Consider the following 13,597-nt stretch of genomic DNA (forward strand, 5'->3'; position numbering starts at 1 on the left):
AGAAGCATCCTGGGAGACAGACATACCTTCTGCCTACCTCATGGCTGTCTCAATAGGCACTCCTGTTTCTGACCTGTTCCAGGCTTCCTCATGAATACCCAGAAGAAGAATAAGGCTTATAAGTGCATGTGGACTCATATATTTGTCTTATACTTAAGAATTCATGCCAGCCTGGCCCACATTGTTTCAAGTGAGCCAGAGCTTCATAATAAGACTCAATACAATAAAACAATAGCAACAATAAAAAAGAATTAATGGTTCTAAAAAAAGTGCTCAGTATATTAGAGCCTAGGATTCCTTCTAGTCCCAACATCAAAATAAATGAAGAAAAAGAATTCCTGAATTTAGCTAAATATACAGCTTGCTCTTGCTCCCCCCACCCCCACCCTCTGTCTGTCTCTCATATTATCTGCCCAAAGTGAGGGAATTTGTGTGACCCGTCTACCTTTGTAGGGGTACTCGTTTTTTCTTTGGGTTTTGTTTGATATGTGTGGTGTGTCAGAGGCAGACAGGATTTCTCACTGGCCTAGAACTCAGTAAGTAAGTTAGGCCAGCTATCAGTAAACCCCAGCCCAGGCATCTAGCTACCTATCTACCTCCCCAGTACTGGGATTACAAGTACTTAGTTTTTTAATGTGGGTTCATCCTAGTGAGGGTTTCTGTTACTTTGAAGAGACACCGTGACAACGGCTACCCTTATAAAAGGAGGCATTTAATTGGTGCTAGCTTACAGTTTCAGAGGTTTGTTGTTCTATGGCAGGAAGCATGACAGCATGCAGGCAGACAATGTGCTGGAAAAGTAGCTGAGAGTTCTACATGTGGACCTGCAGGCAGCAGAAGAGCCAACACTGGGTCTGGCTTGGGCTTTTGAAACCTCAAAGCTCACCTCCAGTGACATACTTCCTCCAACAAGGCCACACCTCTTAATCCTTCCCAAGTAGTGCTACTCCCTGATGACTAAGCATTCAGTTATGTGAGCCTATGGAGGCCATTCTGATTCAAACCACCACAGAGTTCTAGGGATGGAACTCAAGATTTCAATGACTTAGCTATCTCCCCAGCTCTGTTTTTTTGTTTGTTTTTGTTTTTTGAGACCAAGTCTGGATGTAGTATTGAGTCTTCTTCCAGGATGGCCTGGAACTCACAGTGTAGGCCAGAATATACTCAAAACCTGATTTTCTTCCTCTGCCTCCCAACTAGCTAGGATTACAAGTTTACCACTGTACACGGCTTTTTACAGATAATGGTCTTTGATTCAAGGGAAGCACTCTTGCTTTTCTTTGGTCCTTGTAAATTCCTTGTTCTCATACATAACAAACTGAGAATGATAAATTATAGTGATAATATAAATTACAGATCTGTCTTTAGGATTTAATGGAATCATGAATGTGAAGCTGCTTAGTACATCAGGAGTCCCCACAGAATAAAAACATTGTTTTCTGATATGCCATTTCTCTTTTTTGTTATTGTTTTCAGAAATGGTCAAAACCGAGAAGTAAGCCCACAGCAGAATCGCCGCCTGAGAGCCACTGAACGTGCTGAGACTGAACCAAGAAACAAGCGGAATAAGAATTAGTATGGGCCTCTGCCAGTTTTTCCGAACTCTGACCTGAATTTGATAGTCTTATTGCCATGTGTGCTTTCATATTTAGTAATATCCTAGGGAGATTTTTAAGTCTAAATGCAATAATTAATTTATTTTAACTCTTCTTTACCTTCTTGAGCAAGAACAAAAAAAGAAAAAAAGAAAACTTCTAAAATGACCCATCTTGGTCAATTGCTTCCTTCCTTTCCTTTAAGACATTTCTCCCCTAAAAACACATTCACCAGTTTTGCATAGAGTATATGTTCCTTAGCAGGAGTGTTTGCCTTGTTTTGACTTCTCTATTTCAGGATGTTTTTAAGTCATTTTTCAGTTTTTTCCATTGGGGAACAAACCTCAGAAGCAGCTTCTTTTCATCCTCTTGACAGTAACAAGCCTTCCGGTAAGAATATGCATGCTTTTGTCATAACCCCACAGCCTTGGTGTGAGCGCTTGGTGCCTGGCCACCAGCAGTTACTGCTTAGCACCCAAGTTGAGTGTATTTGTTAGACACACCTGGGTTTACATACAGAGTAGGTTTATAATGTAAACTCACAAAGTTAGTTTGTTTTATGGTTTTTGAAAAGCCAGGGAAGTAGTATGTATGTTCTTTGAAAGTGGCACTTAAAAATTACTACTCTTAGCATTTATCCACTGGGGTCAGGCAGATCTCTTAACACTTTGAATCTCAGCTGTAAAACAAGCAAAAAAAAGTGAAATAAATGGATTTTCTCAATGAATACACAATTTGTAATGTCCTTTACATTTTTATATTGCGTTTGTCATAAAATGTATTACTGCATGAAAAATGCCTCAGTTTCATGTTTCACCTGCCTTTGTTTGGCACTTCCAAGCCATCCTGCCCCTATGTCACCCCCTCAGACTCATGATCTTTCACACACCGCAGCACCTATGGCTATATTACAAGTCTGTTACTGATGGGAAAACTGATTATGGCTTCTCTACAGAGAATCTCTCTGTGGACATTGCACCCCCCTCTCTTTCTCTGTGTGTGTGTGCGCGTGTGCATGTACGTTGGGGTCTCACTGTGGCAAGAGTTGAATGCTTTCACACTGGCACACCCATTGGTTTTCCTTATGTTTTCCCTGAGTTAGGGATATGGACAGCAAGACCACTCCCTGAATCTGGATGCATCCTACCTGATATAACTGAGCTAAGGTTAGCATTGAGTGCTTTATATCACTAAGTTACCAGATATTAGGCTGTAGTGAAAGCTGTGTGTCATTAAAAACAACACACTCTGTCATCCAGTAAACTGTGGCAGAAGCATTTTGCAAAGGAGAGGTGAAACACAGTCTGGGAAACTAGGCACGTGCATTCAGAAGCTAACCTGTCAGCCATGGAACTGAGTACTTGGAACGTAATGATAGGAGGGAGTGTTGATAACATTGTGAAACCAGTCCCCAGTGGGTCAGACAGGAGGGTTTGTTCCTTGAGGAACCATGAGCAGAATGTGAAGATGGTTTTGTTTATTACGACTGAGGGGCTTGGAGCAGTGTTACCATGTGGGCAGGGGCCTGGGCCTCTGTCAAGCATCGTCCTACTTATCACAGTGAGCATTGATTTTCCTCCTGGTTCTAGGGGCTAGAAGGCTAGATCAATAGGCTTTCTCCTGAGGCCTCTCTCCTTTGCTCGTAGACAGCTGCCTTCTCAGGGTGTCCTTAGATGTTCTCTCCTCTGGGCACATGTGTCTGCCTCATCTCTCCCTGTGAGGACACCAGTCATGCTGGATCACACCCTTCTTTGTGACCTCATTTTACTTTATCTCTGTGATGAGGCTCTTAGTACAGTCTTGCTGTTAGGACTTAAAACATTTATGTCTGAGGCCTGTAAGACCCCACAGGAGTTATCCAGGCTAGGGTTCTCAAACTTCCTAATGACCCCCAATAATAAAATTGTTTTTCATTGCTGCTATATAACTGTAAATGTTGTTACGGTTATGAGTAGCAATATAAATATCTGTGGGTTTGATGGCCTTAGGTGAGCTCTGTGAGAGGTTTTCTTGATCCCCAAAGGGGTTGCAACCAACAGATTGAGGACCACTGGTCTGGGCTAAAATCTCAGTGGTACCAAGATGAAAAATAACAAGGAGCTCCGTGCTGACCTGAAAAGGAAAACGTAACGGCCATTGCATTTATGACTGTATGGCAAAGACTGGGGAACCCAGTGTACGTGTTAGATCCAGAATTGAACAGGATAAGCTCCTAACTATAAAAACTACCTCAGCAAAATTTCAGTCTTTACCCAACTTCCTGTCCTTCACTAGCCGTTCAGTTCCTTTCCTAACTGCCCTCAAGGTAACTGCCATTGGTTATACTGGCTCAGAGTCGCCATGTCACATAAAGTTTAGGTGAATGGGTGGGTACTGGTGAGCTGGGGCTTGTCATTTGGAAAGGACATCCAGGTGGCTCTAGTATGTCAAGCCTTCCTACTTTGTAGTCTTTTTTTTTTTCTTCTACTCCATATGGAATTGTGGGTATAGAAGGGACAAGAATTTATGAACGTGAACTTACAGAAGCTGCTCGAGATAGGATATGGGTAAAGACTTAGGTGTCACAAGGAGCAGACAAAAGCAGGGGAGGCTTTATACAGGACTTTGTTTTTAAACCATAGATATTTATTTTTTGTTCCCCAAATTCTTATTTTTAATAATATAATGTAAAGCATAGTGTGAGTTTAAAATTTTTCACAATCTTTAAAAATTACACTTCAAAAGTCCAATGTCTCTTTAAAAACAAAACAAAACCAATTTTGTCTATTAATTGGAACTGATAAAACAAATTAAAAGGTTACATATTTTCTTATTCTACAAGGGAAAAACAGGGGAATCAAAAGATTCATATGGGAATCCATATGTCTTAATCCAAATTTCACAGCCTTGTGTTCAGTATCTGGGAATCATGTAATGTTTGAGGCTCCAAATTGGTTGGGCATTCCTATACCTATCTCTGCCATATGGAACATACTGAATGTTCCATATGCAGTGAACCTTTTTTCAGGTTTAGTCTGGCTCCACTCCTCAACTCAGTAAATGGACCATAGATAGTCCTGGCATCTACTGTATTCTGTGGCACTATTTCCACCTCATCTTCTACAGGGTTCCCTGAGACCTGAGGCGGGGGGTTGTTTAGAGACATTCTGACTAGGAATGAGTGTTCCAAAGTTTATTACTTTGTATCTTGACAACCTGATGGTCTCCATATTTGCTGCCATCTACTGCAGGAGGAAGCTGCTCTGATGGTGGCTGAGCAAGGCTTGATCTATGAGTATAGCAGAATCTAGTTAGGACTCATTTTATTGCCATATTCCTTGTATTAGTTCTTGAGTCACAGAACTTATAGGTAGTCTCTGTATAGTAAGAGACTTTGTTGGTGACTTACAGTCTGTAGTCCAACACCCAACAATGGTCAGCAGCAGTTGTGAGTTGAAGTCCAAGGGTCGAGCAGATCCACCCCTTGTCAACTTGACATAAATAATATCTCATGTCCACATTAAATAATAACAAGATCGTGAATATGCCTAACATGACATAACTATTTCTTGTACAATCACAAACACATTTGTAAATTACAGTGGGGCAATGTCCCTTGAGAATATTCTTTTAGTATCTCAACTTAAATACCAGTTGATGTTACAAATGTGTTCTTAACAAAATAAAACAGAAGCATTCATATTACTTTATAATCCTTGTTTCTGCAACTGGTTATGTGGCCTTAGCTGGTATTTATAACTACCTGCCTCTACTACCCATTCTATTTCTTCTACCCTCTGTAAGCACCTCAGTAGGTCTTGCCTCTTTTCCTGGAGGAGTGACCCATTATTTCTGATGGTTCTGTGTTCTTTGTCAGCCTGCTTGGATCAAGGTGTTGTAGTTTCCCATTGACTTTAACCACAAGACATGGTAGTGCTTGTGGTTAAAAAAAAGATGCTCTAAGGGGTCTCCTGTACTCCAGACATAATCCTTCTTACCTCCATTGAAGAGAGGCAATCCAATTTTCCCATGGTAATCTGGATCTTTCATCCCCCCACCCCCACGCAACACTGTTATTCCCTTCTTAGCCTGTTGGTTTAAGGGCATTAGAAGCCCAAAATGACCAGGGGTAAGTCTGAACTTCCAGTTCAATAGAATGTTTGTTGTGGCTCCTGGTGGGACCAATCCCCTCTCTGGAACCTAAATTTCTAGGCCAGCAGAACCTAGAGTTGTGGGGACAGGAAGCAAAAATTTTCCTCGAGGGTCATTAGGAGTGATAGTGAGTGGAACTATTCCCTTTTCCACCCCTTGATTCCTGGATTCATGGATCCTGGCTATGCGAAAAACTGTATCATATTGGATGCTGATTCAAAGCATATACCACTTTCTGAAGAACTCTGCCCCAGCCCACCATGCTGCTGCCACCTTATTGGTGTCTTCAAAATGCCATTCCATCTTTCTATCAGACCAGCAGCTTTGGGATGATGGAGAACATGGTAAGACCAGTGGATTTTATGATTATGGGCCTACTGTTGCACTTCTCTGGCTGTGAAATGAGTTCCTTGGTCTGAAGCAACACTGTGGAATACCATGATGATGGATAAGACATTCTGTAAGTCAGTGGATGGTGATTTTGGCAGAAGTATTATGTGCAGGAAAAGCAAATCCATAACCAGGATAAGTATCTACTCCAGTAAGAACAAAACATTTTCCTTTCCATGGAGGAAGTAGTCCGATGTAATCAATCTGCCCCCAGGTTGTTGGCTGGTCACCTCGAGGGATGGATGGTGCCATATCTGGGACTCAGTGTTGGTTCTGTTGTTGGTTGGCAGATCTGACATTCAACAGCAGCTGTAGCCAGGTCAGCCTTAGTGAATGGAAGTCCAAGGATCTAGCAGATACTCAGTCCCACAAGGCTTTCCAATGTCCTTATGTAGGTCTCCAACAGAAGGTGTGTCCCAGATTAAAGGTGTGTACCACCACACCTGGATCTGGAACTTGCTTTGTTTCAGATGACCTTGAGCTCAGAGATCTCCTTGCCTTAGAGTCTTAAGAGTCTTAGCTTCTATGCCTCAAGATCCGGATCAAAGGTGAGCCTCCCAGTTCTGGATTGTGGTTCATTCCAGATAAAGTCAAGTTGACAACCAGGAATAAACACTATATTTCTTAAGCAGAACAGTAGTATGTGTTTTTCCCCTTGGTCCCTGGCCTATCTAGTCTCGGGTTCTTGACCATTCATTGCAGCACTGGGCATGGAATCAGAGAAAAGACAACAGTAGATTTCAAATTCTTAGCAATCAACAGAAGAAAATAGCAGTTCTTTCAGTGGGACACACTTTTTCTTCTTTGGCATAAAAAATATGATAATTACAAACGTTAGAGAAGAAAGTCAGGCTTATTCAGCTCATTAACCTGTTCTTCATCTTCCTTTGATTTTTATCCCTACTGTTTCTCAGGTATTCTTAAGAATAACCACCTCGGAAGCCAACTTTGGTGGCTTATGCCTGTAATTCAAGTGCTCAGGAGGCTGAAGCAGGGGGACAGTGTGTTTAAGGCTGCCTGGACCATAGCGGGATGCTGGTTCTAAGAACTAACCTAAGACACGGAGCAGCATCAAAGGATGGAAATAGGCCACATTAGCACCAGCGTGTCTACAAGCTGTATGTTCCTCCTTCACATGTACCTTTAAAAAACTACTTTATGTGTCTGTATGTAGATATGCACATGCCATGGCCTGCATGTAGACATCAAAGGACCACTTAAGGGAGTTTGTTCTTCACTATGCGTGACCCAGGATCAAATTTAGATTTAACAACAAGTGCCTTTATCTTGTGAGCCATCTCACTGGCCTCAACTTGTATCTCATGGGAGCACATCCTTTCTCTAGTATTTCCATTGATCATTGGGTCTCTGACCATTCAGAATTCAGACACCATTGCATGCCTAAGATTCAGACATCTATCTTACTTCCAACCTGTCTTCTGTCATAACTACAACAGGTCCAGAGAGAGCCTGTCTTGGTTAGGATGCCATCCCTGTTGCATCTAGCTCTAGGCCTTCTGGTCTTACCACATTCTAAGTGGAAATGATGAGAGTAGTTCCTTTGCAGTTTGATGTTCACCTTTGACCTAGACCCTTTGTGTCTGGTGTGTCCCTTCTTCAACTGTTAGGCCTAAGCATTATGTAGTGGACAAAACTAAGAGCCCCTGTTGTAGACCAGGGGAGAAGCATTTTTCTAGTAATTACACAAATTAACACAGCTACAAGAAGTGCAACAAAGGAAAGGATATGGCTTATCCAGGACTATGCCTTCCTGGTGCAAGTGTATATATATACTCATGCACAAACATTCATACACGTGTATTTGTACACACACAATTTTATTTGTCATAAATTTCACAGTGTGCAATCAATAGTCCAGTCACCTAACCTCTCTGTAATGTGTGTTATATTTTTTTAACATTTTTTTTAAATTCTCAGACATTTAGGTTACTTCTGGGTTTTCCAGTTAAAAGCACTTCTGAACAGGAGCACTGTGCTCTTCTCATGGGATTATCTTCCTAGGCTCCCAGGCATGCAAGAACCAGAACAGCAGCCTTGAGTAACATGTGGCCAGGTTTTCAGAACAGGAAGCACCACAGCATTAAGATTCCATACAAGGTTTTCTCTGTGGGTTTTAAAGTAATGAATATTAAGGAACAGATTGTTTACCCAGGTGGGGATTTCAGCAAGTACATAAGGTTTGCTGTGTGCTTCTGTTAACTGTCCAAGTGGAAGACCTAAAATTGAGTTCTGTGTAGTTACAAACAAAAATCCCAAAGACTTGGTGCTCTACTATGACAGTGTTTCTATTTAGGTCTTGGTGTGCACCCAGGCTTTGGGTAGCAGCTGGGTGCACAGCACCTGAAGACATTGACATTCTGGAGCTGTTGTCATTCTAGCACTAGCCAAAGAAACACAGCTGGATTGGCTGCCCCTGAAGTGGCAGCAAGCACGGTGGCATTCTGCTGTGAATGTCCCTGCTGGAGTGAGAGCCCTGACAGAGAACAGAGGGTTTGTATGCCTGACTTCTAACTTTGGAACTCACGAGCATCTATTTGAATTTGTAGGGGTCCACATAGCATTGTTCATTTCTGTTTTTATCACGTAAGCACCACATCATGAATCTTTTATGTGGCACCTGGTTTTGAGCAGCCTTAACTTATATGGCTGTTAATGTCTTCTCTGCTAAAGATATTTTTAGGCCATCTGAAATTTATTGCTAAGTAGAAAGCCTTTTAAATGAGTAATTAATTAACTTTCGGTGCTGAGGATGCAGAGGCTCGTGCATGCCGGGGAGCTCTGCTTCACTGAGCTGCAGCCTCAGCCCCGGGGCATTTCAGTGGTAACTGTTTGAATCTTAAGAATAAATATCTGCAGAGCTTTAAATTTTGAGCATAATAAATAGAACATTTCTGAAAGTGTGAAAGTAAAGAGCCGTTTGATTCTTGCCTTTACTACTAGTGATTTACTTGAAAAACTTGAGAGGATTTAATCCCTGCACTTTAGAGGCAGAGGCAGGCAGATAGCTATGGGAATGAGGCTAGCCAGATCTACATAGAGAGTTCCAGGATAGCAAGAGCAACACAGTGAAACCCTGTCTTTTAAAACAGATCAAAACCAACCAACCAACCAAATGAAAACCCACAGCAGCAAAACAGCTTGAGGGGCTGCTAGGGAAGACAGCATGGTGAAGGCTGCATGGATCTGTGGAAGGCACAGAGCTTTAGAGTGGAGACTCTAAAGGGGCATGCGGCTGTCTGGATCTGCTTGAAGATCACAGAAGTTTGGACTGTTGAAGCCAAGAAGCTGGAAACAGATGAATACACCCTCCCCCACCCCCAAATCAGCTCTTGTCTGGAGCTGGTTTTGGTTTGCTTTTCTAATGAGAGTTGTGAGATGGCTCTATATGAATCCATTTACTCTCCGTGCCAGACAGTATATTGGAAAAGCCAGGCTTTTTAAAGGTACAGCAGAAGTTCCAATGAAGGCTGCCATGTAAGCTTGAAATGGAGCAGAGCCCCAAAGAGGAGTAGGGGGCAAAGGCACCTGTGAGCCAAGAAATCATCGGAGATGAGGTGGGGGGTGGCAGATTGTTTAAAACAAGCTTGAAATCAAATACTAGACTGACCATGGGGAACTTGGACAGAGGAGACTGGACTATGAAAGCATCCTGGAGCCCTTGATGTTGTTATTTCATACTCTAAGACAAAGACCCGTATGTGAATATAATCTTAAAAGTAGCCACTAGTGAATACAAGCTGTGTTTAAAGCCTGAACATGGGAACATGGCTTTATAAATATCAAAGAGGGATGAATTCAATATGCAGTGTATATGCAGAACACTACACACAAGGCTTTTTTTGTTTGGTGTTTTTTTAGGCAGGGTCTTGTTTTGTAGCCTAGGCTGTTAACAAACTCATCATTCCTCTGCTTCATCCTTCTAAATGCTAGGAAGATAGATGTATGGCACCATGGCTGGTGGCTTTACAATATTTAGGATATATGCAGAAAGCAAAACATAGGAGATGCTACCAGACAGTTTCAGTGTAGCAGTGATTGTGCCTCACTAGCTCTGTGAATTCTTTTCATTTCACTATATTGGGTGGTGGTGGTGTTGTCTGAGATTCTAAGGATCAAACCCAGGACCTCAGGGATCACTCTACCTTTAAACCACACTCCCCACCTTAAACTCACTTTGAATTTGTGAGAACTTGTTGTGAGTGATGGAATTTGTATTTGCATTTACAAAGGGATTCATTTTGCATCAGAAAGCAGCAGAGAACACTGCTGCAGCGGGCAGCTCTGCAGCAGATGGTTTGTCCCTGGAGAGGCACATGCCTGTTACCTTAGAATTTGCCTTGGTGTTCATGTCATTTTTCTTGTTTCCTCTTCACCAAACCCTGACATTCAGTTGCCAGAGAGTTCTTCCTTTAATGTGGTTTTGCCCCACCTCCTTTGGGGTAATAAAGGTCATGAGATGAATAGTAACTTGATGAACACTGTGTAAGAATGTGGTGACTGCCAATGTACAAGAAACACTCTACTACTCAACACAGCATGTGCTGGGCTGGATAGTTCTCTGTCAACTTCACACAAGCTTGTGTTACCTGGAAGGAGGGAATCTCAATTGAGAAAACACCTCTAGAAGATCTAGCTATAGGGCATTTTCTTAATTAGTGATTGATGGGATGGGGCCCAGCCCATTGTGGGTAGGGCCATCCCTGAGCTGGTGGTCCTGGGTTCTATAAGAAAGCAGACTCAGCAAGCCATGTGGTACAAGCCAGTAAGTAACACTCCTTCATAGCTCCTGCCTTTAGGTTCCTGCCCTGTTTGAGTTCCTGTCCTGACTTCCTTTGATGATGAACAGCAACATGGAGGTATAATCCAAAGAATCCTTCCTTCCCAAATTGCTTTGGTGCTTTGGTCATGATATTTCATCACAGCAATAGTAACCCTAACTAAGACTCAGCCTCCTATGTGACTAGTCCAGTCTAGATAACCTATAAAAAGAGAATAGTTATAGAATTAATTTTATTTATTTTCAAAGCCATTAAAATGTCTCAGAACATAAATATATCTTTCTCTCACCTGGGCCTCTGCTGCTGCTTCAGTGGAATAGAACATTTGACGAATCTAGAAGGTCTTAGCTAGAAAGGACCTCTGTTATTACCCAATTCAGTCCCTTTATGAAGAAAGTTTCATCGAGGGTTTATACTCATAGAGGTTTATCATTCCAAATCTTTCTCAGATGAAGCCTCTGGCTAAGATGTTCTTAGTGTTCGGTAGAAAGAAGGAGTGGTCCTATTGGGATGTTCTTCCTGTGGTTAAGAACTTCATTTTGAGGGTGAAAGGCCAGGATAAAGCCTGACCCCCTAACAGGTAAAGTAGAAGACCCCTAGCAGGTAGAATAGAGCCAAAAATGCAGGCTAGCCAGTCCTGCAATACTATCCTTCTATTCCAGGAACTGGCTGACCATAAAGAATTTATGGCCTTAAGGTCAGGGTGACTCTGTTTCAGAAGCTGACTCACCATAAAAACATAAAAAGTTAAATAACACATCATAAACAATCTTGAGAAACCAGGTATTTCCCTTATAATTCTTCACTGGTATTTTTGGTATTCTCCAGTGATGTACTCCCTCCCCCCTGGGTTGTGGTTTTCTTCCTTTAAAACCCCCTTCTTCCAGCTACTCATGGTAAGACTCCTCTACTCCTGCGTGGGATATGAGTCTCAACCCCAGTGCACTGGTCCATTAAAAAACCTCGTGTAATTACAGCAAGGATGGTCTCCTGTGAGTTCTTGGGGGGGTCGTGTTATCCTAAGACCTGACTGAGAATCTCCCCTCTGCGGGGGTCTTTCAAGGGCAGCATTGAAAGCAGTGTTGAGACCTCTGTCCTCCAGCTGAGGGAACTGAATGTTTTCTATGTCATGGCTGTGAGTATCACTGAAGCCAAAAGTCCAGACAAATCAAGATCTAGGTGGTCTAGTAGCTCCTGGCTGGTGGTTCTATATATAGGCTCCTGAACCTAGGGTCTCAGGCACAATTTACTATAGATATAGCTGCTGCTGCTGCTCTGCCACTTGTGCTTCCAAGAAAAGAAGCATTTGAGTCTCATGTTCTAGATAGAAGTTGTTTTAGGTTGAGGAAATTGACCAGCTTTAGACTTCCCAAGCCCCTTCACTAAGCAAGGATAATCCTGAGGGGGACTGAAGGCAAATGTGTTTCCACACCTCTGTCTATCCATTTATAAGCCATTCATTGCCATACAGTGTCAGGCTACCTGGTCACTGATCCTAACTAATAGATTGCTTCCTCTGTCTACCTCTGCCACCAGCTCTTGTGGCACACGCTCTTGCCATCATTGAACTGTTCAACAATTCTCCTGACCTCCCTCCAAGACCTTCATTATGTACCATGTTTTTGCTGTCGATCATCAAAATCTAATGTGTTCTTACTCCCTCATAAAGCAGTTTCGATTCCATGGCCCACCATAGCCATTCCCCTTGCGTTTCCCTTCCAGTAAACTTGTTTGGTTCTCCTGATTGACCTAGTCAGTCAGGTTTCCTACCCAGATTCTTCGCCTTATTTTCTGCCTAACTTATGAGTTCCCTGGTTGTCAGCTTCCATTACCAAAGCAAATACCGGAGGCAATCCTCTTACAAGAGAGGTTGATCTGGGCTTGCACTTCCCTTCTTCGGGGCCTATGGCGAGATAGTAGTTAGCATGTGGCAGAACAAAGGTCAAATACTAAGGAAGGGACCAGTGTCCCATAGTCCTTTTCAAGGAATTCACAATTCAATGACTGCAAGACCTACTAGGCTTCACCTCTTACATTCCCCAAACTGTCTAATAGCACCATGATTGGAACCAAGGCATTGTACATAGCCTTCTGACAACATTCAAAATGCAAACCATGAAACTATGAACCCTGAGTATCAAAGTACTCCAGGAACCTAGTCTGCAGAGGGTGAGTCAGCAGTGTGGAAGGAGGCCTTACAGAGGAAGCAGGAGGATCGTAGGTCAGAGCTCTTTGGAGATTTTTCTTCCTTTTCTTGGTTTCTTTCTGAGTGACTGATTCAGCAGAATGAAATAATACAATTATACCATGTATGTGAACCACTCCAAATTATAGATTGGTAGCTGCTTTAAGTACATAGCTGTGTATCCTCACTTAGACTTTTGATGATCTTTATTGCAAACCTGTAGACACTAAGTGCATTTCTGTCTCTATAAAATTTGGTATTTTTCTATAATTTACCCCCCAACACACACTAACTGAAAATGGTTTAAAAATCGTTAATGAAGACCTAGTTTTATTTTTATAGAAGATACTTTGTAACTTGGTTTTAAATACTGAATACTTAGCCTGTAGTCTTGTGTCTTTGTGCCTGGACTTCATTTTAGTTTGAATCCTTATGTCAATCTATGGTACACAGATACTCATCTTTGAAGATGACTTAAAAAAGTCCTGATGCTAAAA

General features: G+C 42.1%; 1 protein-coding gene across 1 annotated transcript in view; it reads left to right on the top strand.

Annotated features, from left to right (window-relative positions):
- RAD18 (RAD18 E3 ubiquitin protein ligase) overlaps nt 1-1,576 on the top strand; it is a gene marked incomplete at its 3' end in the record, with an annotated part of 65,124 nt that extends 63,548 nt beyond the window's left edge. The window contains exon 13 of the mRNA XM_080914585.1: nt 1,477-1,576. Coding sequence (XP_080770711.1) covers nt 1,477-1,576 — 100 coding nt within the window. The remainder of the gene's footprint in view (nt 1-1,476) is intronic.
- Between the last annotated feature and the right edge of the window lie 12,021 nt (nt 1,577-13,597).

Source organism: Micromys minutus (genome assembly GCF_963924665.1).
Source record: "Micromys minutus genome assembly, chromosome: 3".
In the NCBI taxonomy this organism is placed as follows: domain Eukaryota; kingdom Metazoa; phylum Chordata; class Mammalia; order Rodentia; family Muridae; genus Micromys; species Micromys minutus.